Source organism: Anoplopoma fimbria, chromosome 17 (genome assembly GCF_027596085.1).
Source record: "Anoplopoma fimbria isolate UVic2021 breed Golden Eagle Sablefish chromosome 17, Afim_UVic_2022, whole genome shotgun sequence".
In the NCBI taxonomy this organism is placed as follows: Eukaryota; Metazoa; Chordata; class Actinopteri; order Perciformes; family Anoplopomatidae; genus Anoplopoma; species Anoplopoma fimbria.
The window spans coordinates 22,682,693-22,702,787 of record NC_072465.1 but is presented as its reverse complement, the minus strand read 5'-3'; the positions used below and the strand labels follow the sequence as shown (position 1 = coordinate 22,702,787).

The 20,095-nt window shown below is 40.7% G+C and overlaps 1 protein-coding gene across 1 annotated transcript in view; it reads right to left on the bottom strand.

Moving 5' to 3' along the window:
• nav1b (neuron navigator 1b) overlaps positions 1-4,288 on the bottom strand; it is a 52,488-nt gene extending 48,200 nt beyond the window's left edge. Inside the window, exons 1-2 of the mRNA XM_054616145.1 lie at positions 3,513-4,288; positions 3,200-3,288 (exon numbers count right to left, since the gene is read on the bottom strand). Coding sequence (XP_054472120.1) covers positions 3,200-3,288; positions 3,513-4,288 — 865 coding nt within the window. The remainder of the gene's footprint in view (positions 1-3,199; positions 3,289-3,512) is intronic.
• Between the last annotated feature and the right edge of the window lie 15,807 nt (positions 4,289-20,095).

Genomic DNA, 20,095 nt, shown 5'->3' with positions numbered 1-20,095 from the left:
GTGAAAGCCGATCCTCCCATCAAACCACTCACTCGATCTCTCCGTCCTGCATCTGTCTACCCTCAGCGGAGGACCGCTCGGTCTCTTGTCTCGTCTCTCCCTGAGGAGGCTGGCTGGAGGATCTCCCACCCTCCAAGTCATTATGGTAATTAAGAACACAGTTAGAGGGGTTTATAATAGCCGGGTGCAATTACATGAGGTCATTTCTTAAAAGACTACATGTTGGGTGATCAGGAGCGACAAATATATCAGAAATGTTAGCCAAAATGACTTGTAAAGTGATGCAGCCTAGTAATTTAGGCTTTGAACATGATGCTGCTGGGATAATGCCCAACGATGTGTACATTAGCAGAAATAAATGGACAGTGTGAAGGCCATGTTATTGCCTCTGCCGACTCCGTGGAGTCCATTAATTCCTAATAATGAACACTTTGAAGGGTATTATTCCGCCTATACCATGGTCACTTACCAAATAATCAAAATTAAGACCACTAATTCATATTTTCATGCTTATACAATCACAATTTACAGTTTTTCACAAGACACAAATCCGTTACATGTGAGGGTTTGTTAATACCTGGAACAATCATGCCCTTCCGATAAGGCTCTTCTGCAATGTGATCGTCGTTCACTGCTCTAGTAAATAGGACAAACTTCTAGTCAGCTCAGCTCACAGAATATTTCTGCTCAACTACGAGCCAGAAAGCCAACGTTATGCTGGCTGAATTCAAAGTGTATAACACTGCGTACGGTTGACAAACGGAAAATAAACTTATATAAGTTTCACAGTAAGACAAGCTAGCTAACCAGCCCAGTTATCGTCTCTAAATTGCTAAAGATTTTTTCCAAGAAAAGTGTTTTCTCGTCCGCAGCCTTAGGATGCTAGTTGAATAGCGAATGAGATGTGGGATGATCACTTATGTGTTACAAAGTACCAGTAGATCACACGAGCAGTGTCACTTACTTCTTGCAGCTTCTGTCACCACCCTGTGGTGTTCAAAGGATGAGGCATTTCAGGACTGACATCAGAGATATAAATGAGAGATTCAGATTTATTTTTGTGATTTAATGTAGCCAGCGCATTCATTCAGAACAGTGACCAGACAGTTTCACTGGAATTACTTAGTGGGTGTCCTTTAAAAGGAATTAATGGACACCCTGCAGCCAATAGAGTATACACCCAGACCATGGTGGTACACACTTTAATTTGTTTTTTATTATTCCCTTTTTAGCCACACTGGCGGCTCTAAATCAGTCCACCATTTTTATCCAGACTGAAATGTATCAACAGATTTAGGAGGGATTGAACTTTGGTACAGACGTTCATGGTCCCCAGAGTATGAATCCAAATAATTTGAGTGATCCCCTGAAATACCCTCTGGCCCCATCATGTGGCTAGCTTTTGTGGATTTGGTTGAAATGTCCCAATAACTATTGGTGGAATTGCCATAAAATTGGCACATTCATGGTCTGAATTATAATAACTTTGGTGATCCCTTAAATTTTTCATCTGGCGTCATCATTGGGTCATGTTGGGTCATCCCATCAGCCTCAGCTGTACTTTGTGTTTAGTGTAAATCAACAAATCTTAGCACGCTTAAACACTAAACTAAGATGATAAACATAGTATATATATAGTAATACCTGCTGTTAGCATTTAGCGTAAAGCACTGCTGTGTCCCAGTACAGCCTTACAGAGCTGCTAGCATTGCTGTAGGGTTTTATTTTAACTCTTTTGTTTGATAAAATTAGTTTTTGGTGTTTGGCAGATGTATTTCACTTATTTGGTTTGGGAAAGTTTCATCATGATGAGGCCTCTGGAAATATATCTACAAATCTCCTGATGGGAACTCAAACAATTAACATGTTTAAGTATTAATTCTGTCTTGTGGTCACAGCTGTCAACCCGGAGTTAATAGCGTCTGCTTACTTACTTAAATCAATATCACTTATTTAGAGTAGATCTTTAGTTATGTAATCTCTCTCTAATTGGAACTAATTGATTGAATAGTTGTGGTTGTATCTGTTGATGGTGAATTGCCTTCACTCAGCAAGATATTCCTAGTTCCTTGTTTTTTTTACAAACGGCATGTTTGTATGTCGGTCTCTAAGCAACACGATATGCGTGGCACAGAGTTGTTGCAGGAATCAGAACAAAACAAAACACCCAACTTTCAATGTTTAACACATCATTGACAGAAATTACGTAAATAGAATCGGGATCGCTCACCAGAGACAAAAAAACACTGAGGAAACAGAGCCGCATTAACAGCGCTGTGTGATTTGAGAGAAGAGTTCTCTCTGCCAAGAATCTGTGTTTTCCCACATGCACATAAAGAAAGAAATGAAGCACATCAGGAAATCCTGATGCACATAACAGGTGGGACACATATAGTATGAAGAGTTGGCAGCAGCTCTGGTGAGAACAACTGCCGCGCTGAACAGAGTCCAGTGTCAACATTCAGCCATATTAAAGCTTGGGTGTTACAGTGTGCCACATTACACAATTGGAAAAACTGGGTTTTGCAATAAAGTGGTTGAACGCTGTGAACCGAGTGAAAAAGTTTGCTTTTTGCAAGATTTAAGGAACTTGTTCTGACACTACAGTGGAGGACTAGTACTTCATAAGAACAGAGGCTTTATTTAATTGTAAGACAATAAAGTAATTCAACTTTATGGACAGCCTGCTTTTTTAAGATCCTGGATGATATCAGATATCATCCTTTTTTATGATTGAGCAACAGTTTTTTATGATTGAGCAACAGTTTCTTTTCATTGGTTTACTACGGTGGTTCCCAACATTTTTTGGCTCGTTGTGCAACCTCTTGTCACATGCTGCATTCGTCTGAGCTGAGGGCGATTATTTTATGTAGTTTTTGGAGATGATCTCATGCATTAATGAGATGGGAAAGGGATGACAGGAAACAAGGAGAAATAGAAATGGGTAATCTGGTGCAACCCAACGGGGTCGTTTTCTAGAGGCCTGAAGAAGAAGAAGAATTTTCACAATTTTACGAGAAAAGAACAAAGATTTACAAAAACATAGGAACATGTTTTTGTCTTTAACATCCATTCCATCATCTTGAGACCCTTTCTAATTAGTTGGGACGCCCGATTAGGAACCACGGGTCTAGAGAATCAGGTGTGTCAACCTTCCCAGGATGGAAACATCATCGGGAGGAGATTCAATGAGACTCACCTAGCTCGTCACAGCAGACCTCCATGGAGTCAGAAGAACAGTCACTGAGATCATCGAGGGCGGGATCTGTGTCATCATGGACCTGAAACCTAAAAAGGAAAAGAAAGAAACATGAAAAACACAGATTCAATTTTGATGAAGTGCTACTAAAAGTGGAAAAAACTTGTTTTTTTAAAAACAGAGATGACGATTTCTAAGAGACAACATGAGATGCCCTACGGCTGCGTCATATTCGAAGTGTCCTAAAAATAAACTGCAGTCTGTGCAACGCTGCTTATCTTTCCATCTCAAAAAGGTGAAACACTGCCCTCACCTGAACCTGAAGGGAGCAATAGCGGCCATGTTGACTTTTCCTGGCTCGCTCCTTCTGCGTGGCATGTTGAACGTGTGATGAGAAGACTTTGATTTGCCGCTGGACACGCTTCTTTCTGAAGCTCCCAGGTGCTGGTAGGAGATATTCCTCACCTCTTTTTGGACATTGCCCATTCCAGAGGAAGAAACACCCGGAAGCTCATTGCCATTTGCACCTTTATTAGAAAAGAGACGTCCTCTTCCGTGTCCTAGCTGGACATTGGAAGAGAGCCGGCACGAGGCGTCACCCTCAGCTGCGTTGTCTACACTCTTCAGACGGTATTTTCCAAAAGTCCAGTTTTTGTTGGTGGTTCGTCTCAACTGGAGGTCTCGCAAAGCAGTCTGGTTCAGCGTGCTGGCGCGGAGGTCCAGTGTGTCTTTAGAGCGTCGGACTTCCCTCTTTGGTATCTGAGGGCTGCTGTACGCCGAGCACGTCCCATCGGTACGCTCTGTAGCTGCTGGGCTTCTATGGGAATAGGTGCCTGATTTTTGCTGCAGCAGGTGGTTCTTTAAAGCTGTACCTCTCAGCATCTCTGCAGGACCCGAGGACACGGATGAAGATGAAGAGTAGGAAAGCTGTCGTCTAGGTGGGTGTTGATACTGACCCGTAGGATGGGGGGGGACGCCGTATTGCTGTTTGGGATGAGGCATCATGCTTCGAGGTAGAGGCAGACCGGAGCTGACACCTGCGTCGCTCTGACTCTGAGATATGACTTTGAAGTTCACTCCACCGCTCATGGTTGGTGACCGTCACTGGACTGAGGTCTGCAGGGGAAAGAAAGGAAATCTAAAAAACTAAATCTATGCTTCAAAATGTGACGTATCACTATACTGGCAGACAGCTTCAGAGAAATTGCAGTTTTACAAAAACAGTTCAGACTAAAAACATAAAAAGTAAGTTTAGCAGAACAGAAGAACAGCTACAATAAGGACTCACAGTATTCTATGCTTAACATCCAGATTTTTGAAATGACAAAACTGTTACAAACGTGTTGTTTTACTGAAAGACTATTATCAGTAACAATAATATTAAGCAGCCTGCCACCCTAGTACAAAAACTGCACACAGGGGAAACAGCTGCCCTGAGTCTGTTTAAAAGGTAACAAAAATCCAACTACCAACACCTCTAAAGCTAACTAAATAACATGTTATATCTTATTTGTTTAATTAGTCTCTGCTGACTCACACTCTTTGCACGTAGCTTAGCTAACCAGCTTCTGCAAAAAGCAAAAAAGCGTATTTTCGGGAATGTCAAAATTTCCTTTGAGTCTAAACAGTGAGGGAGCCAACATGCCTGCATAATTGTTTGGGTTTACCACTTCAATACAAATGGACTCAAGGGCTACTGCCAACTCCACAACACCAAATGTATCCTACTTTTAGAAAATGATAGATTGATGTTTCTTTTACACGTAATTATTAGAAAAATCACAAAAGTTTATATGCGACTGAAAACGTCAAATACTGTATATGTGGTGGTTGAAGAAAACTGTGGTGTGCAGGTTGGTAGTGGAATTCTGTGGTAATCTATTCTTCGCTGAAAAGTGCATGACGGATAACAAGCCTTCATTTAATCTTTAAACTGTCAAGAATACTGTAAAACAGCTGTGCATTCCAGGACGTCTGCCTCACAGAGGAGGTTTCTAACCTCAGAGGTTCTGACTGACTAAATGTGGATGTAAGCGAAGTGGGAAAGAAGAAAGAGGGGAGGATGGTTTGAGGGGAAGGACCTTTATACCAGTATGTATCAGTTACAACATCAAAGCAGCCAAAAAGGTCTGAGAACCAGACTAGTCACCAATTCAGATTCATCATCTGGCAGAAACACTGAGAACAAGAAAGTGAATGAAACTCTAGTGCAGAATGCAGTTTAACAGCACTTTTAAGTAAGGAAAAAAAAAAAAAAAAAAAAGTTAAATCATAATAGAAAAAAAAAAGGTAAATCATAATCAAACAGTGCAACAGAAAATCAATCAAAGCATCAGTTGGATGTCAAAAAGACGCCATATGTTTCAACAGCTTTTCCTAATGTATTCCTGCTCCTCTCGCCACGACCTCCGGTGTGCAGCGTGCTGCGATAGCCAGTGGCGGCTGACACCACTTGGCACAGGCAGCAGGAGGACGGCTCCTTTCAGGCCATGCCAACACCAGCTGTCCCCACCGCGGCCCGGCAGACACCACCTCTCCCCCAAAAGACATAAAAGGTGGGGGCTTCTTCAGTCCCCTAGCTCCGTCGCCTCCATCGCCACCATCCCCTCATCATATGCTGATAACTGATAACAGATGACTATAATCTAAAGTTTGAGTAACTATGTCTAAACACTTTATTGGTAATCAGTCGATGGTTGACAAATACCAATTTTCCCCTGAATGCATAGTCAGCATTTTACAACAGAATTTCTCTGAAGAACATCTCAACAAAATCTACCAGTGATCGATAAAGATCTACTCCTCCACACATTTTTACATTCTTTACATTGTCTTTTCTTTATTCTCTTACATTCTTTTGCTACTTTAAAGTTCTTGGTTGCACAGTATATTGTTGTTTTATATCTCTACAACCTCTTTCAGACATCTACTGGAAATTTTACATGTTGACCTCGTGTCTGAATAAACATTCAACTCTCTTTTAAGCAACAGTACAAGGCAATTGTACCGGGTCAGATCTATTTACACTTCTAACCAAAGTCTGAATTAGATTCCAGGAAGAGTTTAAACGGTTAGTGGATTCATCGATAGGAAGATTAGAAAAAGTTTATAAAAAAGTATTTTTTCACACATGCAGACTCACAGGTGAATGTGAATAATGAAAGAGTAACCAGAAGTTAGTGAATTAAAAACAGCATTTAATCATGTCATAATGCCATCTCAGTGACAGTTATTACACGATAATACCCAAATTACCGATGACACCCTTAAACTAGAGACGATCTTGTGATGGGATCACACAGGCTGTGATGCCAAATTGTGCATTGGGGTACAAAGTGTGGGGGATGTCCCCTTCCTTCTTATTACAACCTACTTGCGGCCCCCTTGCTCGGACCACACCCATTTTTTAAGGGTCTCAGGATGAAGAGCAGGTCAGAAGGGCAAGTTGCCACCTTGCATTGCAGCCTCTGCCATCAGTGTATGAGTGTGTGTGATGAGTGAATGTTGACTTGTAATGTAAAGCGCTTTGAGTTGTCGAAAGACTAGACGGGTATTATATAAATGCAAGTCCATTTACCATCTTAGAACTCCGCCTACATTAGTATTGCAGTTTTGAGATGCCATCAGGCTGACAAAATCTTTCAACAGACATCGAACACCTGTCAAAGTACTCAAAACCGCCTCTGTGGTAGTTCTTTCTACAGTAGGTGTCTCCTGGACCACATTTTGCCACGATGACACACACACAAACACACACAGACTCACAATACCAGAGTGTCTGTCCCAGCTGGTAATTAAATCAAAACTGCTTGTTTTGTGAATCTAAACAGTCAGAGCTAAATGAGGGAACATGTTTACATCTTACCTGAGTTAAAAAAAATGTCCAGCATTAGTCAATCCTCAGCGCCGAGACAATGGAGAGACAACAGTACGGCGCGGTGCAGACTAATGTTTCTCTCCACAGAGACGAGCTACACTTAACAGCATGATGCAGTTTACAGTAATACAATTTAGACCCACATGATGCTTTAAGGTGAGCGGGGGCAGGTCGATGCTGGATGACAGCAAGGCAGTGAAAGAGCTGAAGGGAAGCTCCATGTCTTCACTTCACCTACACCCATGTCTACTGTCTCTCTCTCTCACACACACACACACAGGTTTCACCCATTATGAACAGATGTATTAGTGACTCATATTACAAACTTTCTCTGGTGACATTAAGCTTTGTCTTTCCCCTGGAGGGCTCATGTTTGAATGCGACTTTGAGCTTCTTCTTTTTTTAACATGCCAGCTTTTCAACAAGCCATCATCAAAGCATCCATTCAGCCGGCGGCTAGAGGAGCTAAAACTGCCCGAGTCCTCCAAACCTATAATCAGCCTGAGGGCCAGACTAAAGATACTCATACTGACCAAAAAAAGTGAAGGATCACTTTACTCTGGTGAAGCCTCCCAACTGCAGAGTCAAAGAGTCCGATAATGCACTCATAAGACAGCAGAAGAGTCTATTTCCTGAATGCCATTAATCCATTTTGGAAGATAAATGACTGAAGATAAAGTTGACCAAATTTGAGGGTCATTATAACTCAGTGGATCATTAAGGGCTCATGATGCACTCTGTAATTATCGTTTTGATTTGCGCCAAACATCATCTCGTAAGACATCACCCCTATGAAACGGTGAATGTTTCATTTCACTTGCAGATACTCCACGGAGCTGAATTTGGTTTCAGTCCCTCCGTGCTCCAGTTTCTCTTCACTACAGCCGAGCACCAACGGATAATAGAGTTGAACGAGTGCATCGTTATCTGCATAATTCAATTTTCTCAAGAGTGTCGTACTATCTAGTTTTACAAGAGGCCTGATCTCATTTTTAAATATAGCAGCATCAAGTCCCAGATTCCTGATTGTCACTGCTTCCTGTGTCGGAGAGGAAATCTGTTGGGGGCAAACATGAACTGAGTACAACTCACACTGTATCACACATGAGGACACATTCACATGTGCAGATGAACATGTAAGTGGACAGAAGTAAAGCATGGCTCTGCTTACATTTGGCTGAAGGCATACTGTCAGGTGACACCAGTGGAGACTTTGTGTTTCTATTGTTTGCGACGGCTGAAAGCTGCACTTTGTCTTGTAGTTTTCCCTTCAGCACCACTGTTTTTCAGCTATTTGGGATACTTTGACAACTAAATAGCAGGAAACTTAAAGCCACTGTTTTTTGGTTTATCATATACCTTTCATATATAGTGTTTTTCTTTTTCTTGCCTTTATCTATCTGTTTAAATAGAATATAGTCAATGCATTATTTCAGTCAATCTAGTAAATTACGATTAGCATTTGTAGACAAAGCTGCAAATGAACAAAGTGGAGCCAAACTACTATTTGATTAATGTTGTTATTTGTTTGCCCGTTAAAGACATTTGACATTAATTAAGACATTTGTAGTGGTGTGGTTCAATGGAAGGCAACGTCATTAGATCGGACAACCACTTTGGTTCATACTGAAATATCTAAACAACTATTGGATGAAAATAGTTTTTATAAACACACTCATGGTCCCCAGAGGATGGAGCCTTCTGACTGGTGAGCCACTTTTCATATTGTGCCAACAACAGGTCAACAGTTTTGGTTCAGAGTCAAATATCTCAACAGCTATTGGATGGATTACCTTTAAAATTGGGATAATCATTCCCGTTACCCTCTGGATGAAAAATAACTTTTGTGATCACCTGACTTTTCCTCCAGCGCTATCATATTTTAGTTTATGACCAAATACCTGCAAAACAAAACTGCTGTTCTATGCGTTTCGTGCAAATTAATACTAGAATGCTAATATGCTAACTAAGATGGTGAACATGTTAAACATTATACCTGCTAAACATCAACATGTTAGCATTGTCATTGCTAGCATGTTAGCATGCTAAGGTAAGCTCAAAGCATCACTGTGCTTTGTACTGAGAAGCCCCACATAGCTGCTAACTTGGCTGCAGACTCGCAGTCCTGTTATTTGTTTTGTTTGACGACATTATGGCCAGAAGAAAGTGAATCACTGTCACATAATCAGAGCTGCTGCTGTGTTGTTGTTTTTTTTGTTGTAACGCCATCCCAGACAATACAGTTTGAACAGCAACATGTTTTAAAGGTGCGTTTCCTGCAATGGAATAATTTTCTCTCCTAATCTCATCGTCTCGCCAACATCAATAATAGTCTTCCTCCTCGTCTTTCACACGTTGTAATGAGATTACAGCTCTCTGCAGCAGCATTCCTCTGCAGTGTGCTTCTTTCAACTGTGTTTTTTCTTCTCGTCATGGACTACAAATGTCACTTTATTCATTTGTTTTCACGTTTGTTGAATGTCAAGATTACCATAAAACCATCAAATACTGACATATTGTCTTTTCCATTAAAGCCCACTGTACTTTTTGTGGCACTCGAGATTAGAGTGGGTATTTAGGCGGGCAAGTTAATCTGTTCGCCCATTACAGGGACTTTTCCCTTATGAGTCTTTTTAAGTGATTACCATGGTCAGCAATGCCATGACATCATCGACACCCTAGATAATGACTCAGCTTCAGGCAGCTGTGTTTGAAAACACTAAAGGTTAGAGATAATTCAATCAAACAGAAATGATCTAAAGGGGTAAAAATCCACATTTAAAATAAGGTTATTGAACATTCCTGATGTTCTGATACATTCAAGTACTTCTGGCCACACCCAATCTAGTGATGTCACAGTAGGTAATCATCCCACTCAGACATGACAGTGTGAAAGTGAGCAATCATTCATTTTAATATTTACACTTGTGCTTTTCATACTGTGACATTTCAAAATGTCTTCTTTGGAAATGGCCTACAGTTTACTCTTTGATAAGATTCTGAAATTTTCAGTTTTTCAACAATGCTGCCAGAAGGCGGCGCTATGATCATGAGCCAATATTGGCATGTAGGTTATCATCATGATGTAACGGGACTTCAGATGTTGTAATTGGCCGTACACATTTGATTTTATCATTGTCTCTTTAATCTAAGTGTTACCTGCAGTGTTTCGTGGTGACTGTGGGCCATTGCACCTAAAATAAAAGACCTCCATTAACTCTTCTATGAAATAAAACATTTACATTCAGAGAAGAAAAAGTATAGGCACCATTACAAATAGCATATATTAATGATTACTTATTAACTTTGTGATTTTTAATGATTGGTTTAAGCCGCTTTTTATTTAATAATCATATTAAATGTATATTTAAATAGATGCTTTAAATAAGGTCACAATCTATAAAAAAAAAAAATTATCTATATCTGCTATTTCTCTCTAGTTCCCTTTCTTTTAAAATCAGAGCAGTTATCCAAGATGGGCAAATCAGTTCTCCAATCATGATCGAAGCACTGAGTTAGCTGGATGAGAAACAACAAGAGTGTGATGGTTAACATTGCATGTTCTTATATTGGATTATGATAATACAAAAAACAATTATGTGATGTACTAATGAGAGGCCTTGATGGGTTTTTTCCTCGCACAGCAGGTGGATTTTCGCGACATCAAGAGATTATGTGAGAATAACAGGATCACATCCGTCCATCTAGTCAGGATTCCAGTAATGCGTTTGTGTCTGTTAAGCCAGAGCACGGACCAATCAGCGTCCTGTGAGGAGCTACTAGCAGAGAGAAGGCTGTTCATTCAAAACTACACAGTAGAAGTCAAAGTAGCCATATCAAAATTGGAGAGTATTTCTCCATTCAAAGAAGAGCGAATAGCGGCACTGAAGGCTTTTCTCAGTGGAAAATATGTTTTTGCTCTTCTCCCGACTTACTTCTTTTAGAGTTTGATTGACAAATGGCTCATCCAATCACCAACAGCTTGATTTTTGAAAGCTCCTGCCTCTTCTTAAAAACCCTTTCCAACGATGACTTCCTTTCTGTGTAATAAAACCATTTGTCGGGTCAGATTATTTATGAGGTGCATCATGCATTAAATCCAATACAGAACAGTAACACAGCAATGTCTCTTGTTCATCCCTCCCTCTGCTGTTTTCAATCTTCTGGACTTGTCCCCCTGCTGGTTTTCATTCTGACATGATTTTACGAGCCATTTCACACCTGATCAGCAGAGATGGAATACAGTGCAATGATCCACCTGTGGCCCGGGGACCAGGTTTGACAGCCACTGCCGATACAAACGTACACACAGTTAACTACAGGCTTCAGGCACAAATAATAAGCTTCACATTTTTAAAGTGACATCGCTACATGTTTTCTTTTAGTGCCAACATTAAATTGATTAACGAGCAAAATAACTATTTGCATTCGGTATGGTTGCTTTGACGACTTCTGTTGTTTTGCTTCAAGCTGTGCACAGACTGATTCAATCATGCAGTGACCTGATTCTCTTTTTAAAGAAACACAAGCCTAGAGGAGCCGGATTCCAATTTAAACCTAGAAGAGGCCTTTTAAACTAGCCCCGTCTGCGGGCTTAAAGCTGAACAGGGTCAATGAGGCCTTCCCACATGTGATGTTCCAGGTTACATTGTTGCTCGGACATAAATTATTTCTTTAAACCTGGTACAAAAGTAGACACATGGCCCCAGAAGGATCAGAATAAGGGATCATAAGCAGCACAGGATGTTGTATTGTGAGGTCCCTCATGCACAGTGAAACAACCTGCCTCTGCAGTTATGCTGCAGTTATGCAACTGACACAGTTCTGTGAAGTGAACTGAAGCTCATGTAGGAACAGGAAGGGCGGTCTTCAGAGCACACTGCAGCGCTGTGGTGAGTCAAAGAGTGGGCAGTTGTCTGTGGTGGACAATCAGTTTTGCGAACTGGGTCATTAGAACAGGTGGGAGAAGAGAAGTGCGTTGGAGATACACTTGAAAACTCGCCAAACTCTGCAGCAACAGCACCTAAAATAGTACAAGTGATTCAGTTCATGCATAAGCAAATAAAACGTAATTTTTCACTTTCATTCTTGAGGCCTCCAAGAAAAGACCGCAGTCAGTAAAAATGTGCAGCTTTTTGTTTCTCTGTGTATAAATTATATTGAAAGCATGTGAATGGTGACCTATGGGGTAAATTGAAATAACCAAAACAATGTGTGAATGAGGAGTTCATTGCTAGAAGAAAAAGTTACAAATTCTCTGGTGAATCATAATTAGTTTATTGCAAATAAGCAGGTTTTTCAGGAAAGTGTGACAACTTCTTTGATATTTAAGTTTTCAAAGCATTAGACAACATTGTCCAGATAACTATAAAGGTTGGTACCAAAAGTTTTTTTGAAAAAAAAACAGTAAATGGCACAAAAAAATCTAATTTCACTAAATACCACAATATCTGTATTTCAACATTATTGTATCGATTAATCATTGGTGCCTTTACAGAGTATCTAAACAATGAGATTTTGAATTAATGATCATGTGATGTGGACGTAATGATTAAGTGGGTAAAGGCAAATAATAGAACTGCTAGATCAGTCTGGCAACTTCAGAAAATTACGTCTCTTTAGCGTAATGCAGCCTTCAAAACCAGTAAAAGACAACATTTATGACGTTTTGCGATATACATTAAAATCTCAGTCTCATATCACTATATAAATGTAATATCTATGCATTTCCTGGGAATTTTCCATTCACTATTAAAAGTTAAAGTAATTAAATTGATTTTTGGCAAGTTGTAATCAAACAGCAAACACACACCGTGTCCTGGAAGGTACTTTATAACCCAAAAACCTCACATACTACGCCAGTATGTACAAACACACATTTTCTACAATGTCAGAGTCAGAATGACAGCAGTCATTCCTTCAGTTGTCACAGTCAAAGTCACATTTTTTTTACGACACATTAAGCATCTGTTCTTCTCGTTTCTGAACGCCGTCGGCTCGTCTCGAGAGCCAGCTGAGGAAATAACACGTGCATTTTCATTTTCCATCAAGCACTTTGGGCAAAAGACAAAAAAAGACTATTGCATGCCGGCTGCCAAAGCACAACAACACGCAGAGCAGACAGGTATGCAGGTTTCCATTCATTGTACCATTATCCCGCCTTCAGCCAGAAGGAGAGGAATTAATTAGTGAAAACAGTTTAAATGGTTGGAGTGTAAACCTGCGTGCATATGGCTCTCAGTGGCACCACTGAGCTCAGTCTGTAACACTGCAGAACCAAAAGTGACCAAGTGAAATGCTGACCTTCTCCATCTGTCTGTATTATCTACATCAGACTTCCCTTTCGGGAGCACAGGATTCCTAGTTGTTTAAAGTCAGCAGTTATTTAACGTGAAATACACACAAACTGTGTCTTAAAGGAAACTGGATCTGGGACAATCAAACATGGTGTGTTATACTTATAAAACCTCCCTGATGATTTGTCCAAATCTGACTGTTAAACTGTTTAAATCTAAAAATTGAAAACCTACCTCCTCACTGCTCACTTTAATTAAACAATTTGGAAATTACTTTGATCTGCCACTGTGGATGAAAAAAAGTTTTATAAATGAACTGCCTTAATTCTACTGTTCTTCTCCCTTCACCCAATTTAAAAAGGTATTCATAAAATTGAATAAGTGGCCTAAACAAGTAAAAATAAATACACAAGTACAATAGTAGGCTATAATCGAGCTGTTTTTGTTTCCTCAGCTTAACCGAAGCTAATTAAATAAGCCTGATCTGAAAGTTATATTTGAGTTTTTTTTCTTTTTTTTTGGTCATCATTTCTATCTCTTTTGTTAACAGCTCACTCACTAATTTTAGTCAAGCTCTGTGGACGTGAATATGTATTTCACATCAAATATATTTTAAACAAATCTACAACAGTCAACTTGTAATTTACTTTAAGGTAAAATAGGAATCAAGAAATAGAAAAATCTGAATCTGGGCAAAATCTGATGGACTACTACACTGGATGTTTTGAGTTATAGCCATTTTGTTGGTTTTACTTTTTATATCCAACTTACTTATGTAACGAACCCTGGTTTAATAATTCATTCACTAAGATTATTCATAAGCGTTGGCAGCATGAACTAAACTACAAAAACACCACCTTGGATATAAACATTTCACATTAAACACAACAAAATGAAATTACTGTCACTGTTCAGCCACATACAAACAGCAGAGCAGCTCCACTATGGCCTTCGCATGTTGAACTAACATCATTCGACAAGGTGGAATCTGTTAAAGGCTAAAAAGCATCCATATTTTATGAATGGAATTGCAGACATTCACTGACTCCAAGTTCATCTAAACAGTGTCATCACCGAGAGCCTCCTGTGTCCTTCCATCAATGTAGGTTCAACCTCAGCTTCAGATCCCGTAGGGGGGAAGCTGAATTGGAATGCCAGTTCTCCAGGGAGATGCAGTGTCACTCAACAGCTGTCAGGATGTTTACAGTGACAATAATTGTAACCTGAAGACTAATGAACTACGATAAAGTATGTTTGTAAAGTTCAAGTTTTATAATTTATTGTATCTGATTACACTTCAAACAAACTATGTAGTATGGATCATTATATATTTATAAAGGAAGCCACAGTCAAGTGTAACTCATTTTCTGCGGATCAAAACATGCATGAAATTATCTATTTTATTATTTTTCAAGATAACAAGACAAACACAGCACTACATAAGTAACTAAAATGTGTCCTTTGACAGACAGCTGCTCCAGAATGAAACCATAGTGTAACAATCAACCCTGACGTGACACATTCGCCCAAAACCGTTCATGTTTGACATCCTCGTCTCTGGCAGCCATCACAGAGTCAAAACAAAAAGAAGAAGCCAGAACCTCTGCACAACAAGGGAAGAGTCACCTTCATCTCGTGTCACATCTTTGTATCCAATCCGACAAATCCCTGTTCTGAACACTCAAATGTTGTATAACAGCTTTATGAGGTACACATCAAATATGGATCAGGTTTTTTCCGAGGCTGTCATTTTGGGTTAGCCAAGGTGGAACATGTCTGCCGCTGGAGCTTGACTTTGTACAGGACTTTCCAAACCATACAAACCACACACGCACACACACACACACACACACACACACACACACACACACACACACAAACACTTACAGACAGTTGGATTCAGGACACACTGAGACGTGGCATTTACAAGGGAACAAAAATCGCCCTTTGAACATGATGCTCTCCTGCATTTTAGAACATCCCGGCATAAAATCGCTGTGCGTGCATGCGCTATAATATTATAATCATCATAATTATTTTGATGATATGTGTAATTTAAAATCAACTTTGGATTTACTGCGCAGTCGTTCAATGTAGCCACAAAGCTCTCCGTGGTTCTTCTCTGAAGAGAAGGAAGCTACAAAGCCTCTTTCTTACGTATGCAGAGAGTGTCTTGGAAACGGTGCAGGCAGTTGACAAGACAGCAAATTATGCCGTCAGCAGCATTTTGTCACCACCATAGTTGTTGTCTTCTTGCCACAAGACACTATTTCTGTGTTGTCTTACTGTAATCCAGAGTGACATTGAGGTAAGTTAAGTTCAAAAGTGCAGCAAGTTGCAAATACACAACAGGTCTGCTTTATTGGCAATGACATCACCCGCCATTAGTGGTATTTCACAGAGCCATGCATGGACTCCCTATCTAGAATTGAATTACTTTATGGTCTGTATTTTGTGCATCTGTGAATGCAAGGGCCTGGTATGGAACATCAATTCTTTATGGTACCAAACAGAATGTGTTGTAGTGAAGCACAGAGTATAAAAACCTGCATCTGATTCTATTGCCTTTTCATATTACTTCTTTATTTATTTATACATGTTAAATCTTTTGAGGAATATCTGCTAGATGGACTGGAATATTTTAACAACAATTCATGGTTCCCAGAGGCTGATTGACTCCAGGGATCCTTTCCTCTGAAGCAGATTTGTTTGCCACTTGGGGGCAGCGGAACAAGCTATGAACATTATTTAAATACATTATTCCTTGTAAAATTGGGAAACTTGTTTGCAAAGAACAGCTAATTTACAAATTTGGCATCATCAGCATTTATTTTAAGTTGCGTTTCTGGTCGCCCAATGAAATTAAATCTGCACACTACTTTTAGCTCTGCTTTGGTCTCCACCAACCTGGGAACGAAATATTGGCCTTTTTGGCTGTTCAAATGCTCCAGCTGGCCAACAACTTTATCCGTCTACCAATTGGTGCTAGGCAAGTACCGTAAAGTTTTTTACGAGCTTTTTCCCCTAAAAAAAGCCGCCTGCTGTGATGGAAAACGACACTAAAGTGATGTGAAAATGAACAAAACAGTCGCAGGCTGGAAAACCAAAACAATGAGCTGAAAGACCCTAAAGCACTGAGAGGAGCTGCAGGTTCAGGTTATAATTCTCTGTGGGTTCATCACTATGAGAACACATATTTCATTTAGTGATGTGAACTGTTTATATAAAATATTGTTTAGTTGCAGGCAGCTTTAACGTCTTTATTTCCTGCCAAAGCAGGGGTTTTATTTTGGTGACAGTGCAGAAGCAGGTATTTTATTGAATTTTTTTATTCAAGTTTTGACAAATAAACAGCTAACATTTTTCATGTTGATCCACCCTTTCATCAAACAGCAACACGTGAATGATCTACAGTCTACTGTATCTCACTGTAAACTAAGGAGATGAGTAGTGAATTATGAGCCTGATGCAGTGGTAGCCAGTAACACACACACACACACACACACACACACACACACACACACACACACACACACACACACACACACACACACACACACACACACACACACACACACACACACACACACACACACACACACACACACACACACAGCCACACACACACACACACACACACACACACACACACACACACACACCCTGGTATGAGTCAGCAGCACACCCCAGATAATTACTGGGCGCATGACTCCCACCAGTCACAGACCGGACAATAAAAGTCCAGCATGGGACCGCAAAGTCAATGCAGGAATTAGTTCAGCAGCCTGACTGTGTCCTGCTTCCCTCTGATCTCTCTCTCTCTCTCTCTCTCTCTCTGTCTCTCTGACTGCAGCCACACACATGACAGAAATATATCAGTCAAACACAGGATATTATATTGTTAAAGGTCTTCCAAAAAAAAAAAAAAAAAAAGTATAATGCAATTTGTAGTACTACACTTTTTACACTACACTACTATGAGGGAATGGAAAGTTCAGATCAATAAAATGATTTAAAGTCCATTTAATTAGAGATCAAACTGTGCAGCTGCATGCTTCTCACTAGACAAATGTAATATATTCTCAGTATTCAACGAGGAATTCAAACTTACCTAAATGGAGGTTGACAAAAAAAAACGTAGTGGCTCGTTAACAAGTGCATTGGAGGCTGAGTGACGAGCAGGTGTCCATCAGTCCGTCCCCCTCATGATCTCACTCTGCAGAGTACAGAACGCTGCTCTGTCTGATATGCTAATTCCCAGATTGGACAGCGAACAGCAGCCTGCAGCTCGAACAGCCGGGAGGACCGGAGCATCCCAGACCTCCGTCCGATGCCTGGATCAGAGTGGGACTGCTCCCTTCCTGCTTGCATAACAATACCCTCCACAGATCCTCTGCTGCAGTTGGTGCCTGTAGATCAGACTACTTAGCTGGCAGCCACTCTCTCCCGCTCTCTCTCCCTTTCTCCCTTTCTCTCTCTGACTTGCAAATGGACCTGGCGTTGTTCCAGTCCAAGTGTCTCTGAACTAAAGTACTGAGCTAAAACACACACCTGGTCAAACACCCATGAAACTGCCTCACACTCTGCACTGCCTCGTCTCTCTCTCTCTCTCTCTCTCTCTCTGCCTCTCTCTTTTTTCTATCTGTCACAGCTTGGCGGGTTGCGAATGCATCTTTTCCGCCTGGCGCTCAGTGTCCTGAGTCACAGCCAGAGTCAGTGAACTAGACTTGATTTGAATTGTCACTGCATGTTTGTAGCTGGCCGCCTACAGGGCAGAGACTCCCTCGGTGGGAATCTGGGCCAAAAGGAAGCCGACTCAGAGGTGGCAGCTCTGGAAAAAATAATAATGACGGGAGCGAGATGTGGTCACACACACACACACACACTTTTCCTTCACATCATCTTTGAGGTGGGTATTACAAACTGTGACTAAGACAACCCCCCATGTGTGTTGTGAGGCCAAATATTGCACAAAATGACTCACACAATCAACTTGCAAATATATGTGCAGGCCAAGGACATGTGTTGGAACATGACCGGTGTTTTAGGGTAGGCCGAGAGCAATGAACCAACATGCACGCTGGTGGGAAGATACATGGCGACGGTTGGTGATCTGACGGTGGGTCATGTTGTAGTTCCCCCCTCTTGCGCATTTTCGAGCAAATTGCATCTGCTTGCAGTTAAACATCACTCTGCAGGACGACTGAAGTTCATGCGGAGAGATTAAAGACCAGAGGCAGTTTGGAAATTAGAGCCCTACATTCTGTGTGTTGAGTCACAGACAGGAGTTAAGTGAGGATTACAGTCGAAGATGTGCACTGGCTGGACACAGAAATGTGTAATTAATCTGCACACACACACACACACACACACACACACACACACACACACACACACACACACACACACACACAGCAGTAGACACACGCTGTCTGACCTTGAGGAACGCAGACTTTCTATCTACATTATTACATCTCTCGCATATAATTGCTGGTTAATTAAAAGGTGCCAAGATAAAGAATGAGTGTGTTCACAGGCAGGTACAAACAGCCCGAGTGGATTGAACTGATAGCAGGGTGCTTCATCCCTCGCCCTACGCTCACTGCTTATTAACTGTGCACTTCACACTCCAACGCGCTCTGAACGGTCTGCTTCGGGTGATGAACCTCGTCACCTTCAGTGCCAGCAGCACGGCTTACAAACGAGAAGTACACGCCAAGAGAGAGAAATCAGGATCAGGGTGTGTCTCTACATCACTCAGACATAATCTCTGCCCATATATGACCTCTACTGACTAATTTGTGAAACTGCATCTCTTCACCTCTCATTGCAGGCGACAGAGAGTGCCGCAGAGCAGGAGTCAGCAGAAAGCAACACTAAAAATGCATCGAATAATGTTTATTGGATGAATAAATAACCACATTATGTGAAATACAATGACGATCATTTTTGGCTACTCGTGTTTGAGCAGCTTTCCTTTGTTTTCTCATACATCTTGGGATCTAGAAACGTGATCTCTACTGCTAAAAAGTATTAATTAGGCAGATTAGTGACTAATGAAAAGGGGCATTTATTTGAATGAGTGTGCTTTCAGTCATTGTTTACCGCATAGCGCAACATTCAAATAATAATACAACAAAGTAGGGCTGCAACTGATGGTTAACATTCATTTACTTAATTTATTGATTGGTCCATAAAAGGTCAGAAAAAAAGTTTTTAAAAAAAGGCCCTTCACAGTTTCTCAAAGCCCAAGTTCACATATCCATATGTCTTGTTTTGTCCGACCTCGAGTCTGACACCCAAACATATATGGTTTGATATCAAAGAAGGTCAAGAAATCAAGCAAATGTTATTATTTGAGAAGCTGGAACCTGTGCCTTGATGCCGATTAATCTCCTGTCAATCCTTTAATCAACGAATTGTTTCAGCTCTACAGTAAAGTTAAAACACCTTCAAAAACATGCACTTGGAATTTGCAAAACCAGTCTTCATGAGATTATTCTGGCAGGAATACCACACACAGCATAAGCCAAAGCAGAAAGCATCAGCTGCAGTGGATTCAACACTAAACGCCACGGTGCAGAAAGCTAAATACACCGACATGGTGACAGCTAGTTGCTTTTAAACACATTCTCAGCATGAAGTCAACTCACCTCCTCCAGCTCTTCCTTCTCACCTGACAACTTGGCAAAGCTCCTGTGAAAAAATGCTGCCAAAGCGGAG